The 20,761-nt window shown below is 39.1% G+C and overlaps 1 protein-coding gene across 3 annotated transcripts in view; it reads right to left on the reverse strand.

The window, feature by feature from the left end:
• Positions 1-20,761, reverse strand: part of LOC100694359 (glycine receptor subunit beta) — a 54,934-nt gene that overhangs the window by 14,080 nt on the left and 20,093 nt on the right. For all 3 annotated transcript variants that reach the window (XM_025908214.1, XM_025908213.1, XM_003452747.5), the window contains 6 exons: positions 19,836-19,903; positions 19,187-19,413; positions 14,197-14,279; positions 11,424-11,561; positions 7,172-7,324; positions 3,324-3,472 (listed from right to left, as the gene is read on the reverse strand). In XM_025908214.1, the coding sequence (XP_025763999.1) occupies positions 3,324-3,472; positions 7,172-7,324; positions 11,424-11,561; positions 14,197-14,279; positions 19,187-19,413; positions 19,836-19,903 (818 nt within the window). The remainder of the gene's footprint in view (positions 1-3,323; positions 3,473-7,171; positions 7,325-11,423; positions 11,562-14,196; positions 14,280-19,186; positions 19,414-19,835; positions 19,904-20,761) is intronic.

Consider the following 20,761-nt stretch of genomic DNA (forward strand, 5'->3'; position numbering starts at 1 on the left):
AAGATCCATAATTGGCCTACCTGGGGTTGAAAGTTTCGATAACTGCACGGCGTTTCTGCGGGTACACCGTCTTCCGCGAGTTTGACACTTCTTTTGAGCGATGAAAAAAATAATAGAATATAATTTTATTTTTATATTTAGTTAGGGCCTATCACAATAATCCAATTTAGAAGTACAAGTTAAAAAAAAAGAACTAACATAATCAAAATACACTTCAGCTAAATATTTCTAATTTATTTTCCCAAACCACGCGGAGCCGCACTATAAGGACTAAAGAGCCGCATGCGGCTCCGGAGGCGCAGGTTGCCGACCCCTGGGTTAGAAGGATATTCTCTGGGCAGAAGGAAGTCTGAACAGAATGTCTTGAACTAGATATATAGAATCAGTAATATTAAAATGATCAGCGCTAGGCAGGGAGGTGTTTTTGTGTCTGTCTTTGTGATTCCAGGAAAAATGAGCAGATAGGAGGTTGACGAGGTGGGGACGGAGAGAAGACTCAAAAGGAGACAATAGGACTGCCACGTTGCTTCCGGAAGAAGATACCCAAAATAGTACTTGTTATTGTTGCAGTATAAAACTGTATGGCCCAAACCAGGGTTATCCTGAGGCAGACAGCTGTTCACATCCAGGTGCTTGTAATTTCAACAACAATGCTATAACCCTATAGGCCAAATTCAAGACAACTGAACAAGTCACCATCAAGTGCAGGATTTACCAAGGAGATGCTCTGTCCCAACTGCTGTTCTTCATAGGCCTGAAACTCATCACCCAGATCATTAACAAGATTGAATATGGATACTGACAATGGAATGGAGCAACTGTTAGCCATTTCCTCTAAATGGATGACATTAAGCTGTATGCCAGGGGTGAGCGAGAAATCGATTCACTCATCCACACCACCAGGATATTAAGCAACAACAGCTAAATGTCATTCAGAGAAGCAGAGAGGGAAGGTAGTCAGAACTGTGGGGATTGCACTACCAGAAGGCAGACATTGAGGACAGCTACAAGTACTTTGGAATCCCACAGGCAAATGGAAACCATGAAGAAGCCACTAGGAAAACAGCAACCACCAAATACCTGCAGAGAGAAGGTAGGTGCTGAGGAGTCAGCTGAATGGGGAGAAAAAGATCCAGGCAATCATCGCCTACACCCTGCCGGTTGTGAGGTACCCTGTTGGGATAATCAGCTGGCCAAAGGAGGTGACGCCAGTGACATCAAGACAACAAAACGTTCGGGCAAAAAAAGTTCAGGAAAAAACAATAAAGAACCATGAGTACATCAGAAGGACAGTCACGACTGATCATGTACTTAGTGAATACCTCAGGCATCAAAAACCTGAGAAAGAAGAGGAGGCAGGGAGAAGCATTATGATGGAAGGATCGGGCCCTGCACGTACCACTGGCAGATAGAAATGGCTGAAATCCTATCAATCGCTGGACGAAGCTGGACTGAGACACAGCACATAGGCACATTCGAAAATTAATTAAAAATTATCCTTGGTTGCAATATTCCACAGAAATTAAAGGAGAATTTTGCTCAATACAGTCAATGCAATATGATCACATCACATTTGAAAATTCATTAAAAATGTGATAGCTGACGTGAAACACATTCCTCCCCTGGTTCACCTACTCTACATCTGTGCCGAGTTCCATCTCAAACTGCTTTCCTACTCCCAGGAAATTAAAGGACAACTCTGCTCAAATTAAAAAACATCAAAGGAATGTGATAACATTGTGTTAAAAATGTAGGTATGTAATGTTCTGAAAGGCACATTCAAATAAAATGTATTATTAATATTATTAATATTATTATTAAAGATCAGCAGTTCAGTCCCTCCAAGGTTCAAGGTAATGCTTTGTCCTGCATCTTGTAACTAGAAACCTCCGTCCAGAGGGAAGACGCTGAAATTCACCCCGTAGAGAATGGGAACCATTATAAAGAATTGATAAAGCCACCCTCTGTACCTGTTTAGAGTACAGAGAGGCTAAATCTGATTCAGTGAGTTTTTCTCTGTGACAGAGGTCTGACCAAACCATGCCACCAAACAAAGCGATAAAACAGACTCAATAGAAGAACGATAAAACAAAGTTAAAATTGATTAAAAGACAGTCTAATAGATGGGCAGAAGATGCACACAGTTATGGCAAATCCCAAAGAGGGAAGAGGGAGGGATTTATAAGCATTCTTCCACTGAATTTTATGTCAGCTATTGAAGATGATTGTTTATGTACATTTTCATTTATTAAAATATGCCTGTTGGCACACATGTAGAGAAGGTAACCCAGAGGAAGAGTCAACTGACAATTTCATGTCAACAATCACAGATACGTTTTTTATGTAATGTTATGTGTGAGAATTTGAAGTTGAGCATAATTGTCCTTTATTTTCTGTGGGATATTGCGGCCGATGGAGATCAACCTTGACAGAGATGTAGAGTAGCTGAAGGAAGAATCACATTGCCACCCAAATTGAAAAGAAGAATAAATGAACACCCAATCAGGGAAAACAATGGTGCAGGAGCTTAATTTCTCTTAATTTCCTGAAGAGAAAAAAAAGTAAATGCGTTTGTATGTGTGTGTGTGTGTGCGTGCTTGCACCTATGTTTTCAATCAGCAACAAAGAAGAAGCACTGCTGTAAAGCTTAGTGTAGAAGTGCAAGAAAATTTATGACAGCTTGCTTGACTGCAGTGCTATGTGTTAGCCACTGTTGACCGTTACTAGCATTCCTTTTAAGTTCTGTCAACTTATTTTCATGGGAAACATGAATAGAAATTTCTAGGTACTATTTTTGAATTTAATTAATATACATTTCATTTTTATTATAGCCTAGAGACTGGCGACCTGTCCAGGTATATCCTGGCTCTTCACCTATGGCAACTGGGATAGTCTCCAACAGCAAACACAAACAGATTCTGGTCAGTTCTATAGACAGTGTGTCTGCTGCAGGCTACAAGCCTGGTGCTGCATCTCCCAGTGTGAGAGACAAAAGACTGTGAGGGAACTTCACCCAGAGATGGAGAAAGATGCAAAAGAGGCAGGGCAAGAGAGGATGCAAGCCAAAATAAAGGCTTGGTTTTTGTTTAAATTCCATCTCTGCACATCTGCATCTGGATACTAAACTCTGACAGAAACCTCTACACTGCAAAATAGTATTTTATAATAATATTTTCCTGAATTGCTGATGCAGTTATTGTTATCTTGCCCCAAGGTTCGTTCCCCAAGTAGGTTTTCCAACTCAGCTATATGTACACAGATATTTTATATATACCAAGATGTATTTTATTGTACAGTGTGAGTGGTAGTTTGCAAGAACTGACCTGGACTACAGCATATTCCACCAGGGATGAAAACCCAAAGAGCAGACAGGCAATGAGCCAAATATCAATAGCCTTTACATAGGAAACTTTTGGTAGCTCTGAAGCCAAGGACATGCTCTCACTGGATAGAGAAAGCACTGACAAAATACCTAGAAAAGCACAGACGTTGACATGTTAATTTTACCATTTTATAATATTCATTTCCAGATAATTGAGATTTGTGATGATTTAATTCTGCTTGGATACATCAAAAAGAGGAGATACGATTTTCAAAGTAGCGATCATTATAATACACCATATTGAATATACATATAACATTGTATTTGCTACAACTCAGTTACATCTAAATGCCTTCTTTAAGAGTTCTGTAAATTGAACATTATGATCCTTTATCAAGCACAGTATTAAATGTATGGCTTCATCAGTATGTCAATCTGAGCAGAGGGAAACAGTAATATTAAAATATGTTTTAGTGAGGTAAAGTTTTAAGAAGTGAATGATCAGTCTACAGTTACAGCTAGAACTTTTTTGTCATCATTCACTATTCAATCTGTCTTTGTGGGAACAGAGCAAAGAGGAATCTTGACTGAAATTAGGTACTGATTCATACTGAAAATCTCATGCATGTATATAATAATACTCTCTATAGGACTTGAAAACAAATTTAACATCAGGAAGAGGATGTTTCTCAGAAAATGCCCTGGTTAAAGCCCGTTTGAGACATGCATCTTGTCTCAAAGGGGCTTTCTCCTGTGTTTAATCAAATTTCTGCTTCGGGATGCACCTCGTCCTTCCAGCGGTTTGAGCCTGTGTCACTCTCTAACCTGAAGTGGATAACTGAGCATTTGAAAAATTCAAACTCTATACATGACATCCTCCCATCTCGCATCATCAACGAGGGTTTTAATGTATTTGGGCCTAGCATTCTATCCTTAATGAACTTATCATTGCTTTCGGGTTGTGTCCCGACCACTTTTAAACATGTGGTAGTACAACCTGTTCTTAAAAAAAGTAGCCTTGACCAAAATGACCCTGCAAACTATAGGCCGATTTCCAAACTTCCTTTCTTGGCTAAAATTCTTGAGAAAATAGTCCTTTTGCAACTACAGGCCTATCTAGATGCGAATAGCATCGCTGATAAATTCCAGTCGGGGTTCAAATCACGCCATAGTACGGAAACGGCATTGTTGAGAGTTTTCAATGACCTCCTTTTAATCACTGATTCAGGGCGTTCAGCGGTTTTAGTTTTATTGGATTTGTCCTCAGCGTTTGATTTAGTGGACTGCAGTAACCTTTTAACGAGGCTAGAACACATGGTAATTAAGGGTAATGCTCTTAGTTGGTTTAAATCGTACCTTTCTGAAAGGTCCTTCGCTGTTATGATGGGAAGTTACTCTTCCTCTGTTGCCCCCTTTTCCTGTAGTGTGCCCCAAGGGTCTTTGTCGGGCCCTTTGTTGTTTTCTTTGTATTTGTTACCTCTAGGTCGCATCTTTGAAAAATATAAAATTTCCTTTCATTGCTACGCAGATGACATTCAAATTTACTTTCATCTGACTGATGATGTCTTACCATCGCTACACTGCTTTTCTGATTGCATGAGAGAAGTTAAGGATTGGTTATTGAGTAACTCACTCATTTTAAATGAAAAGAAAATGGAAATTGTTGTTTCGTGTAGCCATATTCCTAGGGGCCAACTAACAGGTTCACTTGGGCCGTTTGCTACCTTTCTTTCTGACACTGTAAGCGACCTGGGTGTTCTCTTGGACAGTTCCTTTAAACTTGACAAACAAGTCTCCACTGTAGTTAAATCTAGCTTTTACCAATTACGCCAAATTGCCAAGGCCAAGCCTTACATACCCTGTAAGGACCTTGAGAAACTTATCCATGCCATTATCGCCCAACTGGAACTGGCAGGTTTGATTCTATCACCCCTATCCTCGCTGACCTGCATTGGCTTCCCATCAAATACCGTATTGATTTTAAAATGCTATTGCTTACCTTTAAAATTATAAACAACATTGCTCCCAGTTATCTTGTTGAACTTCTCAGCTTGTACACTCCTAGTAGAGCACTGAGATCAACGGGCCAACTGCTCTTAGTGCAACCTAGGGTACGGTTGAAGACCAGAGGGGATCGTGCTTTTGCCATAGCTGCACCCAAACTCTGGAATAATCTTCCTACTGCTATTCGTGCGTCTGAGTCAGTTCAATCTTTTAAATCACGGTTGAAAATCCATTTATTCTAGCCTTCCCTAGTTAGTGTCTGTATCCTGCAATTGTTCTTTATGTAGTTTTAATCATTTTATTTTATTTTATTGTTGAATAATCTCTTAGTCGAGTTGTTTTTTGTATTTTCCTTTACATATTTTCACTGCGCTGCGGCTAATTAGTGCTCTCCACCTGTTGGTGTATTTATTCCCTGTTAATGTTTCCTTTCTATAAATTATTGTATTAGTGTAAAGCACTTTGGTGTACCGCTGGTTTTAAATGTGCTATACAAATAAAGTTGTAAGTTGTATTGTATTCAGTTTGTTAATGTCATGTCTTATTCATCCAATTACAGTTCTGTAAAGGCCAGCATAGTCAGATTTGCTTTATAGTTGCCTGAATTACATGCTATATATGCTGAAATAACCACATGTTCATAGCAATTGATTACTGAACTGGGTTTAAAAAGTATTGCTTTACAGTAGCTTTGTGAAGGTGAAATGTAAGAAACAAAATATACGGCTCTACACACATAAATGACAAATTTATCACTTTGTCTTCCAGTAACAGTCGTAGCCACAACAAATAAGAATATCCTCATGTACACACAAAGATGCCATACCATTTTTCTCTATTCTAAAATCTGGATGGCAAGCTTTATGGAACTTAATGGGATGCATTTTATATAAAGTAACATGAGACCAGGTATTGCTGAGCTAAAAGCTATGAAAGAACTAACTTTACTTATCCTATATGTCTCAATAAAAGTTAAATTGTACCAACAAAAATCTTTTCTTTCAATAACTTAATAGAAACTAATACACAAGGACAGAAACTCTGGTGACGGTTCAACAACAAATAAAAACCAGATGAAAATATTCCGGGGAGACTGGATTCAATCAGAACTGATAAAGCTGGGGAGACAGGTGAGACAAGTTTAGAAGTGATCGTAGTGCATTAAGGTTAGACAAAGACATTTAATCTGCACCTGTTTTTTTCTTTCTTTTCAGTACATGGTACAACTTCCTCCCATGCTCCTTGTTTCTCATGAAAACACAGCAAAAGGTTGACCCTTGGAGCTACTCTCACCGGAAAGACATGAGACCTCTACACTTTATATTTTAGTCAACTGAATCAACTTTAGATTTAATCTACTATAATCTTATGACTTTTGGTTAACTAAAACGAAAATCGTCTGTCAAAACTAACAAACTCTTGACAAATGCTTTTCATAAACTTAGTGTTTTTCATGAATTCAGCTGCTGTTTTCAAGAAACCTATTTCAAAGCTGAGATTTTGAAGGGAAGCACATTAATAGAATGTAATTCATCATTCCAATAAGTATGTATTGACAATGAACCAGCATGGTCAATGCAACACCTAAGTGGAATTTAACAATTATTAAGTGATTTATATGTTTCTTTCTTTGAGGTGTCCAACTGTCTTGAATAAATAAGCAGCTGTGTTACCTGCAAACACAAATAATCAATGCCTGTATTGAAATTCAAGCATGAGGAGTCTTAGAGGAAACACTTCTCTGTATAGGGTACCCAGCGCTGAAATGCAGACATTTGGTTACAGTTTACGTAAATGTAAAGTGATTCAAACAAAGCATGCAAAATGTGTTTTTGTGGTACTCACCCAGTGGCACCCTTGCAGCTGAGGCATCGGGGTTGATCCAGAATGACAACCAGGACAAAACAACAATCAACAGTGTTGGAGCATAAACTCCCATCATGTAGAAACCGACCTGCCGTCGCAATGTAAAAATAACCTCAACACAGGTGTAGTATCCTGGAAACAGAGAATGATTAAATACTCAAACACACAGATCTTAAATACATAAGATAAGCTGTTCATATTCAATATTTTCTGCATTATTTGAGACAGACCTTCTTTTCATTGTAGTTAATAATGGCAAATTATCTTTTTAGACAATCCCGACCATCAGACAACTCCCTATGAGCAATCACTTGGTGACAACGGGAACAAAAAACTCGCCTTTAACAGGGAGAAACTATTTGCCATTTTCTGTCACTGGTTGGGAGTAGAGAGAGTAGAAGTGACAAAAGACACACGTGGAAGAGAGCAATAGAGTTTAATCACTGCTAATGATTAAACACAATAATGGTGGATAAATGCACAGAACACGAAAATGAGGTGTGTGAAGAAGAAACAATCATTGCATCATGGGAAGCCCCAAGCAGCCTAAGCCTATTGCAGCGTAACTATGGGAGGATTCAGGCTCACCTGATACAGATTTGTCAAAAAGGAAAATTTTAAGCCTAATGTTGAAAATAGAGAGGGAAGCTGGTTCCACAGAAGAGGGGTCTGATAACTGAAGGTGCTTCCTCCCATTCTGCTTTGAAAAACTTGGGTAATTCTGCAGTCTGAGAGAAATGGCCTACTGCGACTATACACTACTATTATTTCTTTAACATAAGATTGGACTTGATTATTTAAGACCTTATTTAAGAAGGATTTTAAATTTTAGATTTAACAGGTAGCCAGAGAGTAGGAGATGGAATTGGGAGAAAATATCATCTCTCTGTTTATCTCCAAAAGTTGAATCTGTTCATCTGGACGTAGCGTTTTGTGGGAGAAACGTTTCGTCACTCATCCAAGTGACTTCTTCAGTCTCAGCTGACTGCAGGTTTCCCCAAACCTTATAAACAGGACATTTGCATAATGACTGAAACCAGCCCACTGAAGGAACAATGGGCTGTGAGGTCAGTTCCTTAATCATAATTATGCAAATTCCCATGACCATTGATCAACAATCACTGACCAAAACCCACTGATCAAAGCACAGTGATCAATGGCCATGAGTACCATTCACAAAGAGTTGGGGAATGGCTGCAATCACAGCGTTGTAAGATGGCGAAAGATGTACCCTTAGGCCCCCTCCTCGATTCAGAGATGGTCTTTCCCTCTTCACGTAAATGGCCTCCTTGACTCCGCGCTCAAACCAGCGTTCCTCCCTGTCCAGGATGTGTACATCCTCATCATTGAAAGACTGTCCACTGGCCTGTAGGTGTAAATAAACTGCAGAGTCCTGGCCTGATGAGGTAGCTCTTCTGTGTTGTGCCATCCGCTTCGCTAGAGGTTGTTTGGTTTCCCCGATGTATAAATCCTGGCAATCCTCCTGGCACTTAACAGCGTACACTATGTTACTCTGTTTGTGTCGGGAGACCCGATCCTTGGGGTGGACCAGTTTTTGGCGCAAAAACTGGTCCACCCCAAGGATCGGGTCCCCCGACACAAACAGAGTAACATAGTGTACGCAAAAATAATTTTATTTTTGTTTAGCATTGACTTTGAAGGACATACACTGATCAAAAATGACCCCAAAAGTCCCCACAGTGTTACTGGAAGCCAAGGTAATTCCAACTATTTGATTATACATTGGTGTAATCAAATAGTTGGCATTAATTTTTTATTTTTTTATTTTATTGAGAACAAGACTGAGGTAGTGATACTTAGAGCAAGTTGTTCTAGCAGCTCTGCAAAACTGGACCTGGTGGTAAAAATGTACTAAAAATACTTAAAAGTGGATAAACAGAGTTTAGGTTTTTAGAGTCATGTGTAATCACTTGTGTTTTTTTAATTCTTTGCATGTGTGTATGTGTGTGTGTGTGTGTGTGTGTGTAGATGTGAACTTTTAGAACGAGTCTTGCCTCCCTTAGTGGTTCAGTCAGAAATAATGAAATTAGCATACCCGTACATACGTTCAAATAGGCCTGAGAAATCTGAGCCTGGTTCTGCTGGCGGTTTCTTCCTGTTAAAAGGGAGTTTTTCCTCCCCACTGTTGCCAAAGTGCTTGCTCATAGGGGGTCATATGATTGTTGGATGTTTCTCTGTATGTATTATTGTAGGGTCTACCTTACAATATAAAGTGCCTTGAGGCGACTGTTGTTGTGATTCAATGTGGTAAATAAAACTGAATTGAATGTGTGTTTGTGTAATGTGTGCGCGTGTGTGTGTGTGTGTGTGTGTGTGTGTGTTTTATGTGTGCATAGTATCTTTTATTAGTACTGGGTTACCCTTTGTTTCATTTGGATTTACTAGCACTTTAATACTCCACGTTTGATTTACTCTTTAGTACTCATTATATTACTCAGTCTTTGTGAGTTTCTATAGACAGAGTTTCTATGGGGTTGATTAATAAATTCAAGCAGATTTTAAGAAATAAAAGCTGCTCCATCTAAAGTCAGATGATTCTGTACACCACTCAGACAGACAGTGGTTTAAGGAAAACATGCAGTCACTAAAGACTACATTGTGGTTGTTATTTGTATGCCATTGTGCCTAACCTTTCACCGTGGCTATTTAGAGGACAACAGGAACTTGCACAAACAAAGCCGCTTAGATTACACAGAAACAGTTGGCACATGTGGTAGTTTCACTTTGTACAGAAATATAGCATACAAAGTTAAATTTTATGTAAAATAATGGTTACTCAGAAAAGTTCAGAAAATGCCTCCAAACATAGACAATGCAGAAAGACATAGAGAAGAACATCAGGAAGAAGACATTAAGTAAATAAATCATTTTTTCAGTTCGTGAAGACCTAAATAAATCCAATCCAATTATATAATAGGGAAGTTAAATACACTACTCAAATGAAAGGAATCCTTGTTTGTGTTAGGAATAAAAGGCCTACATGGAAATAGAAATGATAAACGTGTGTTGTTGTCAGGGTTATATTTTATGATTGTCATTTGTACTTAGAAACATATAATTAATAATGCTTAGAGATATATACCCAATTCAAACAAAAGGATGTCACGTCATTTGTTGGAATTTAAAATTATCAACATACTTACGTACTGCTGCTCAATTTTTTGTTGCATTTTTCACTTCATCATGCACCAAATTCCTGATGAAAAATCTTGACTGCAGGCAGGCCAGATCAGCATCTGTTGTCATGGTACAGAGTCGCTTGACCCGATGTTTTATATTCTGTTTGATTCTTGTTTTGCTAAGGGTTTATATTTTTCCTGTGTTTTTTAGTATATTTTTTTCCTAGTTGCACTAGAGCTTAGTTTTTCCATCCTCTTTTGTCAGTTCTCCTGTATTACGTTAATTGCTGGATCTGTTTTCCCATTTAGTCATGTAGTGTCACTTTATTTTGAATTATGTTTTGTGCTTTGGTCATAACTTTGCTTTCTTGTGGCTGTAGCTCAGGCGGTAGAGCAGGTCATCTACTGATCGGAAGGTTGGTGGTTCAATTCCTGGCTTCCCCTAGTCTGCATGCAAAATATCCTTGGGAAGATACTAACCCCAAATTGCTCTGTGATGCATCCATCAGAGTATGAATGTATGTGTGAATGTTAGTTAGACAGCACTAAGAAAATGTGCTTGTGTGAATGGGTGAATGCACAAGTTGTGTAAAGCGCTTTGAGTGCTCAGAAGAGTAGAAAAGCGCTATATAAGAACCAGTCCATTTGTCATTCATGATTTAGCTCAGGTGTGTCTTGTTTTCCTCAGCTTTCTTCACTTCCCTAACTGTCCTTGTATAGTGCTGTCTTCCAATTAGCCTTTGTTTGAGTTTGTGTTACTGTTCCTCATGTGTTCCTTGTTCTCTGTGTCTTTGTATATATAAGCTATTATTCTCTTTTAGACTTTATGTTTCACTTTTCTGTGCTGGATTATTTTATGTTCCCTGATGGACATTTCTAACAGTCTAAACAAATGGTTTGCCTTTTGTTGAATCTAATACAGTGTCTTCATTTTGGGTCCCCAACATTACATTTCACCCAAGTCTTTACAATCTACAGACTTGATACGAATTTAAATTTCACAACAAGAAATTCGAACCCTGTATAGTGTAATAAAATTTCAATTTACAGAAATTGGACATAGTCTTTTAATTCAATTACAGATTACTAACCTGTTCCTTGGTAGTACTTTGTGCAGTTTCCATATTTTATGTCCTCTTGCTTGATGTCAAACTGTGGGAGAGCAATCTCATCCATTTGAACTGGGTCAGACTGCCACATGAACACAAGATCACTGGTGGTGTAGCCAACTAAAATATAAAAATTAGAATGATAAATTTTACAGCATCAGCATAATAGACATAAGAAGTACACAATATAATACATAATATGAATAATTTACATTTTGACTTTAATTTATTTTTTAATTCATTTGTTTCAACTAATTTTTCCTTCCCCCACTGCAGTATACCATTAGATGAGTATGTTAAAATGGGGATAGCAGCCCCGAAATCTGCTGGAAGTAATTAAAAATCAAGATTCCAGTAGCTACTGGAAGAAGAACAGGAATTTGTATAAACAAAGCTCTTTATATTAAAGCACATGTGATAGTTTTCATGAAAATGAATAACATACAAAGTACTGAGCACTTGTTGGCCCCTTTGACTTCACTCTGTGATCCTAAACCATCTTGATTGGACTTTGGTTTCTCTTCAGCACTGTAGCCAGGCTGACAAAAAGTCAGACCACTGTTGAGCCAACCATCCCTTTAACATTAACTAGTAATGACTTCATGAACTTCTTCACAAATAAAATTTTAACCATTAGAGAAAAAAATTACCCATAATCATCTCACAGATGTAATATTATCTACAGCTACTTTCAGTACCATTGATATTCATTTAGAGTCTTTTTCTCCAATTGATCTTTCTGAGTTAACCTAAGTAATTCATTTCTCCAATCCATCTAATATGTCTTTTAGACCCCATTCCTATAAGACTGCTCAGAGAGGTCCTGCCATGAATTTAATCTTAAATATGATCAACCTATCTCTAATAATCAGCTATGTACCACAGGCCTTCAAGCTGGCAGTTGTTAAACTTAAAAAGCCATCTCTAGACCCAGCAGTCTTAGCTAATTATAGGCCAATCTCCAACCTTCCTTTCATATCAAACATCCTTGAAAGAGTAGTTGTCAAACAGCTAACAGATCATCTGCAGAGGAATGGCTTATTTGAAGAGTTTCAGTCAGGTTTCAGAGCTCATCACAGCACAGAAACAGCTTTAGTGAAGGTTACAAATGATCTTCTTATGGCCTCTGACAGTGGACTCATCTCTGTGCTTGTCCTGCTAGACCTCAGTGCAGCGTTCGATACTGTCGACCATAATATCCTATTAGAGCGATTAGAGTATGCTGTAGGTAATACAGTTACCGCACTGCAGTGGTTTGTATCAAATCTATCTAATAGACACATTTTCACTGCAATGCAGATAACACACAGCTTTATTTGTCCATGAAGCCAGATTTCACACACTAATTATTTAAACTGCAGGAATGTCTTACTCCCTGAAAAGCCTTCAGTTAATCCAAAATGCTGCAGCAAGAGTCCTGACAGGGACTAGAAAGAGAGAGCAGATTTCTCCTGTTTTGGCTTCCCTTCATTGGCTCCCAGTTAAATCCAGAATTGAATTCAAAATCCTGCTCCTCACATACAAGGTCTTAAATAATCAGGCCCCATCTTATCTTAATGACCTTATAGTGCCATATAACCCCATTAGAGCACAGCGCTCTCACACTGCAGGCTTACTTGTTGTTCCTAGAGTATTTAAAAGTAGAATGGGAGGCAGAGCCTTCAGTTTTCAGGCCCCTCTTCTGTGGAACCAGCTTCCAGTTTATACTATCTTTACTTTTAAGGTTAGGCTTAAAACGCTCTTTTTTGCTAAAGCATATAGTTAGGGCTGGATCAGGTGACCCTGAATCCTCCCTTAGTTATGCTGCAATAGGTGTAGGCTGCAGGGGGATTCTCATGATGCATCGAGTATTTCTTCTTCAGTCATCTTTCTCACTCACTATGTGTTAATAGACCTCTCTGCATTGAATCATATCTGTTATTAACCTCTGTCTCTCTTCCACAGCATGACTTTATCTTGTCTTCCTCCCCTCACCACAGACAGATGGCCCCGCCCCTCCCTGAGCCTAAAATGTTTGCAGTTTAGTAGTGCGCTGTGTTCAATGGTGCTGATATTCTTTTTTCATCTCGTCTCTACAGCATAGCTCTGTTCACTTACCTTCCACTGCTCACCCCATTAAGTGAAAAAAGCTGACCAAGTCCTTCAGAAGCAGCTGCATCAGAGCTCTAGTTCCTCTTATACTTCCCTCTTTTTGTATTCAGACAGACAAACTTCAGATGGTTAATGAACTCGAGGTGTAATGGTGGACGAGCAGAGGAAGACAGCCATAGTGATAGATGTAGCTATAACAAGTGACAGCAACATCAGCAGGAAGGAAGGCGAGAAGCTCAAGAAATAACAAGGGCGGAGAGAGCAGCTAGATCAGATGTGGAGGGTGAAAGCAACAGTGGTCCCAGTGGACACCCAGTCTGGGTGAGTGGATCCAACGGGTCCTAGGAACAACACCCACTTCTGTCCAGAAGAGCAGCCCGAGGAACAGGTAAATATGTAAGTAAAGATGACCAAAGATACTGTGCAGCACCCTCTCAGGCCTCTGAGTGTGCTCTGAGTGTGTGTGCAAGAGACAGAGAGTGAGAAAGAATTTTATAATAAACACCTTCTCAAGTGACTCTTTGGTATTATTCAAGACAGCAAGTTCAAAAGTGCCCTTTTTCATTGATATTTGATAAGAGTTGTCTTAAGAGCAGTTATATAACAGTGCCCTTAAAATTATTTAATTCTATTATTTATTTGTAGCATGTAGGAATATACTCACAACTCTCCAGCTGCATCTTGCATAGCTGTGTGTCCATTGGGAAAAGTGTAAGATCCAAGGGGCAAGACAGTGTCACCGACAGCCTGCATGTGTAAACAGAAAACACACAACAGGCTCAACAGGACAAAGAAAAAAATGCCCTATTACTGTATAATCCTTTTAAAAAAGTTAATTTACCAGCTTTTTATGCTAACAACACATCCTAAACTCTTTCTTACTGATTCCAGAGATATGTAGTGAGAGATAGCAAAATTAAAATTCTATGAAAAATTATGTTTAATATGTCATTTAATAATAACACAAATAAAACATAACATTTTACACAAGTTGTTAGGCAGAAATTTTCTCAAGAATGAAGTTAGCAGAAAAATGTCCTCATGTGTTGCTCTTTCGCCGCTCTCCACTTCTAACGTGTTCGAACATCCATACTGCCTAAACAAATTTCCCAATAAAACAAAGCATGTACATTTGGAATTAATCTTATTAACAGTACAGCTATTATTATCAATAAACACATACAAAAATTGACTTTTAAACAAAAATGTTCTATGGAGAGATTCGTTTTGTAAGGGAAATTACATTGTGATTTTTATCACTGCTAAAACATTTTGTGGCTTGTAAAAAAATTCCCTTCTCTCACAGTATTTATCCTTCAAACTCGGGTCCTCTACTAGAGGCCTGGGAGCTTCAGGGTCCTGCGCAGTATCTTAGCTGTTCCTAGGACTCCACTCTTCTGGACAGAAATCTCAGATGTTGTTCCTGGGATCTGCTGGAGCCACTCGCCTAGCTTGAGGGTCACTGAGTGCTGCAATTACCACTGGGACTACTGTTACCATCACCCTCCACATCTTGTCGAGCTCTTCTCTGAGCCCTCCAGCTTCTCGTGTTCCTTCTTCCTGACGTTGCTGTCATTTGGTATCGCTACATCTATCACTAGAGCCGTCCTTCTCTGCTTGTCCACCACTACTATAACTGGTTGGATAGCCATCACATTTTGTCCATCTGTGTCTGGAAGTCCCACAGGATCTTAGCACAGTCATTCTCCACCACCCTTGACCTCTCCCATTTTGACCTCGGGACTTCCAGGTCATACTCGGAACAGATGTTTCTGTATACTATGCCAGCCACTTGGTTGTGGTGTTCCATGTATGCCCTGCCTGCCAGCATCTTGCACCCTATGTGCTGGATTGTCTCAGGGGCATCTTTACACAGTTTGGACATGGGGTCTTGCCTGGTGTGGTAGACCCCAGCCTCTATGGGTCTTGTGCTCAGAGCTTGTTTCCGTGCTGCCATGATTAGTGCCTCTGTGCTGTCTTTCAGTCCAGCTTTATCCAGTCACCGGTAGGACTTCTGGATGTCAGCCGCTTCCTCTATCTGCCGGTGGTACATACCGTGCAGGGGCTTGTTCTTCTAGGTGGATGGGACTGGCCCCTTCTGGGGTCCCTGGGGATCAGAACTGTCTGGCCTTAAGTTAGCCATTCTGGGTGTCTCTCATTTACTAGCAGCTGGTTCATTTATGCTGCCAGACACTCATGCAGTGCAGTCAGCTTCTTCAGCCAGTAGGCCTGAACCATGTCGGAGCCTGGTGCTGTCCAACTCTTCATACTGGAGACCCTTTCTTGAATTTCTGCCACTGTGATAGTTACTGGACCCTGTTCAGGGAGGTTGTTGTGGTCTGCTCTTAAATCCACTAGCCACCGAGCATTGCTGTTATGGGTTGCATCCATCTCCCATATGTTCTTCCAGTATTGCTCCGTCTCCAGCCTTGGTGGTGCTGTTCTCATATTGTTCCCCTGCCACTAAGAGCACACCTTGGATGGTTCTGGTTTATTTTTCTGCCTTTTATCTCTCTGGTGTACCTCTTCAAGCTGCTGGCCAAGGCTGTGAGTCTTTGCTAGACTTGTAGTCAAGACCGCCTAATCCGAGACCAAGACAAGACCAAGACCAGAAGGTTTCGAGATCAAGACAAGACCAAGACCAGAGGGTTTCGAGACCAAGACAAGACCAAGACCAAGTTGAGACTATACCAAGACCAAGACCGAGACAAAAAAAGTCTTTAAACTGCAGCCAGATGCTGCTTCGTTTACGGGTGTCAGGCATATTTATGTGTTTTTGCTTTCGCACAGCCCTCCTCACCGCTGTCTACTATCTCACTCACTTACTGAGAGGACAGACGGCTGCTCCACTTGACTGTTGCGTCTCTCACCCTCTCTGTTTTTCACATAATAATATCATCCTATATCCTCGCATGTGATTGGCCACAATATGGAGGGATTGGAGCATAGCTGAGCCACTGTGTGAGAGCTGAGCAGCAAAAGGAAATTAAGTGAGGGTAGAAATGACTGTAAGATTAATAGGCTCTGTTTTGAGTTTTGTTCAATAAAGAATGACTTCATATAGGAAAATAAATATCACATATGCAGGACACCTTAAACTAGTTTTTAATTAAGCAGCAAGGCAGAACAAAGTCGGGGCTGTATCAAGACACAGGGACTAAACCCCAATTCAACCAGACCCAGAACTGATCCAGAATTAAAACAGGACTACAACAGTTCAAAATCAGGACTACTTAGGACTTAACCAAGACAGAACCAGAATCCAAACTAGATGATACTAGCACTAAAAATCATCATAGACCTGCACTACACTTATTTTTTAATTCTACCAAAGTACACTATTTAGATTCAGAAAAGTTTATATAATTATTTAGCCTTCATAAGCCTGCATAACTTAATAAATATAGAATTTGAAAAGTAACAAATGGTATCTAAAAAGTTACACTAGGCACTAGATACATGTTCTGATGAGTTTTGGTAAACAACCATTTGACTAACATGTGTGTCTCACCTGCTCTTGTTCCATCTCTGTTCTGTCCTCTTTCTCCATCTCCCTCTCTGTTCCTCTCTCTCCCTCTCTCTCCCTCTCTGTTCCTCTCTCTCTCCCTCTCTCTCCCTCTCTGTTCCTCTCTCTCCCTCTCTCTCCCTCTCTGTTCCTCTCTCTCTCCCTCTCTGTTCCTCTCTCTCCCTCTCTGTTCCTCTCTCCCTCTTTGTGCTGACAATCAAGCCAAACACCAACATCATCAAATATACAGTTGAAACCAGATATTTACATACTCTTCAGATAAAAACACAAACACTGTAACATCAAATCAGACTAAATGTTTATTTTTTTAGATTGATAAATATAAAAAACATATTTGTTAACTTTTGTATTTTGTATTCAAAACTGAGCCACACTTATGGAGCAAGTGACCAGTTTGATATCAATGTTTTGTGATACACCGTCATATTTACATTATTTGTACAGTACGAATGATTTGTTTTGGTACCTGGTCAAACTTAAGCTCTCCTCTGTCTGCAGCAAACTCGCAGGCAGCAGCTTCTCCCCCCTCGCTCACATGGGTGCTGTGCTCAGTCGCCTAGTGCCTGAGCTCGGATCACACCAAAATTAGGGGGAATTTACAACGGTGCGCTCTGTGCTTCGTGTGTTGTTTTTGTTTTATACAGTTGTCAGTCAGGCATCTAACTAACAAATTACACTCCAAAAGACACCATGCTTCTGAAAAAATGACCCGGGCTTAAGCTCAGTAAGCCACCACTCGCTCCGCTGATGGTTGACTCCAAATCTCCCGAACACTATGTCGATTTGAGAACGCAAGACCGAGACCGAGACCGAGACCAACGTCAGTCGAGACCAAGACAAGACCAAGACAAAAGTCCATCGAGACCAAGACGAGACCAAGACAAAAGTCCGTCGAGACCAAGACGAGACTAAGACCACGTAAAAGTGGTCTCGAGACCAAGACCGGTCTCGAGACATCCAACTCTTTGCTTGGCAGTTTCCAAGGCCTCAGATATGGACAGCTTGCTGTCCATATCTAGTTGGCCTACTTCCGTCTGTGCTACCTTGATCTTAGCGTCTAGTCATCTTCTCCATGGAGGGTACTGCTCCTTGTGGCTGCTCAACTTGTAGCCAAGCATCTCACTGATTACTGCTGCCGTGGTGTAGATCAAGAGCAAGTTAAGAACCAATGTAAAAACAGGATTCAAAACTAGGTTTACCTAATATTTTATATAAGATCAACAAACATTGTTTATTGATATATCACCATATAATACCAAAAAGTTAACCATTTTTTTTCTAAAAACAGCTTAGAGTCACTGAAAAAAAGACAAGATTAAAGTCGCTTTTAAAAATCAATAATTTCTCCATGATCCTCAGAGAAAGACAAAAACTTTTAACTGTCTCTAAAGTCTACAAACTCTGCTACAAACTGAGGTCAGTGGGCTTTTCTGGAAATTATAACTTTATTTTCCAGACAACTGATTAGTTCTTAGGTGGCGATTCTGCATGCATTAATGACTTCTATAACACTGTTCCGAGGGCACCTCAGGTGTACAACGAAAGCCAATTACCACAGCCACTAGGAAGTCCACCACCATTAACACTGAAACTCCAGGTTAACTCTGAATATACCTTGCTAAGTCAACAATCTTGTTTCATAGTGCAGGCCATATATAGTACAGGGGTACTTATGAGAGCTTTCAAGAGAAACAAAGCTCTCTTGCTCCCCTTAAGTGTTTGCACCTTCTCGATTTAATGAATTAATCATAACTTGTACTCGAACATTTAATCACAACATGTAGTAAGAAATGGAAATATATAGATATTTATAAAGTGCTTTTCATTTAAAGTGTTTTACACTACAAGCCACTTTTTCATGAACCATACTAACATGTTAACTTTTTGTAGAAGTACTATGTATGGCTGAGGCTCATGAGAACCTTTCACTTTTTTTAAGAGACCAAAATGTGATTTCTTAAACATAAGTCATGACAGGATAATCACAGTGATCGTCCAATTCATGGCAATCCATCCAGAAGTTATTTTCTTCAGAATATTAAAAGGTTTTCATTGTTTAAAAAGAATGAGGCAAAAAAAATTGGATTATGGGTCCCATAGATTGATTAAAACTGATTTAAAAGCACACCTCATGCTGATCAGGACGTCTCCATTCCTGAAGATGAAAAGCAGTATATTGTCTTGTGTGACATCATGAAAGTTTGCATTTTTTTCATTTGCAAAGAAAAGATCTGGTTTCCATAAACACTGGAACATTTTGGGATCAACAGTTAGTGCTTCACTCTTATAATCTGTAGGAAGCTGTAGACGAGGGTCATTCCATCTTTGTCGAAGAAATATATTTACTCTGTAGTCCTGCAAAGACAAATACTGTATTAATAATTTGCACTACATCAACTCCTACTTTTTAGGGCTAATATTTAAAATGAAACATATTGTGAAACTTTTCTTTTTTTATTCTGTTGTTTTTCTTAAGTCTGGTCATACTTGTGCAATCCTATTTTTTTCCATATGTCACCAATGAACAGCTGTATCCTGAGTCAGGCTAAAACAGTACCATGTAGCAAGTGTCTGCTCAATTCTTCAGTATTAATAATACTAATGTAGTTATGTTGATTCATTCATTTAACAGAATACAGTGAATGACTGTCATTAATGCAATACGTATTTGTAAAAATATACAAATCTGCATCTTTATCTTATCTGCATCTCTCCAACATTTAGTAGTTTGAGCCAGATTCCATTAATCTAATGTCCATTGTGTGTAGCTGTATTACCATAGTTGTCTCCTGGATAGACCCAAAGCTGTTAATGAAGATGTTCACTCTGGACTCAACTGGGATACCTGAGATATAGACACACAGACCCAAAGCAATATAAAGTAAGATGATTCTAAAAGAAAGACGTGCATACCGAATAAATTAGTTAACATTCTTTTACTGGTCAGCAAGTTACCCCATGTGATCATGCAAACAAAGGTAAAAACAAAACAAAACAAAAAAACGTGCATTTTTACGACTTTAAAAAATTATTATTTTTTGTCTTTTGCATTGGTACCAAACAGTACACCTACACTGGAATTTTACACGGGATTCAGCCTTTTTAGAAATAAGAAGACACAGCACAGCAATAAATACCCAGCCAGCTGTCAGCTAACAGTCCCTCCTCCTTCCCTTGGGGCTTATCTATTTTCTACTACAAGCACACTTCTTTCACTCAGTTGCAGAGTGTCACCAAGAGACAGTGCTTTCTTCAAAAAAAAAAAAAAGTCGCAGTATTATTGTGAAGTCTTTGCCTTATAATATAAAGCCCATTGAGGCCACTGTTTTGATTTGGTGCTAAATAAATAAAACTGAACTGAATTTCACATTCATATAATAGCTTTTGTTGTAAACCTCTTCACCCATTAAAAAATGAAAATGTAAAAATAAATGAAGAAAACTTTACAGTCAGTTTGACAATTCAGACATTTTATACTGCTAAACTACACCAAAACTATTTCCAGTAAACAGTTCTTCGTGCATCCATTTCAATATAATCCAATATATGCATACAGTTTATAGAAAAATAATATTCGTGTACACAAGCTTTCACATGTATCTCAAACAGATGTGGTTTGGGATCTGGTTTCTAAGAGAGGTAGAACTAATTTTTTTCATTTAGCTTATTCTTTGATGGGTTCTTACTTCTTTAGACTTCTGTT

This window comes from Oreochromis niloticus, linkage group LG6 (assembly GCF_001858045.2).
Source record: "Oreochromis niloticus isolate F11D_XX linkage group LG6, O_niloticus_UMD_NMBU, whole genome shotgun sequence".
Taxonomy (NCBI): domain Eukaryota; kingdom Metazoa; phylum Chordata; class Actinopteri; order Cichliformes; family Cichlidae; genus Oreochromis; species Oreochromis niloticus.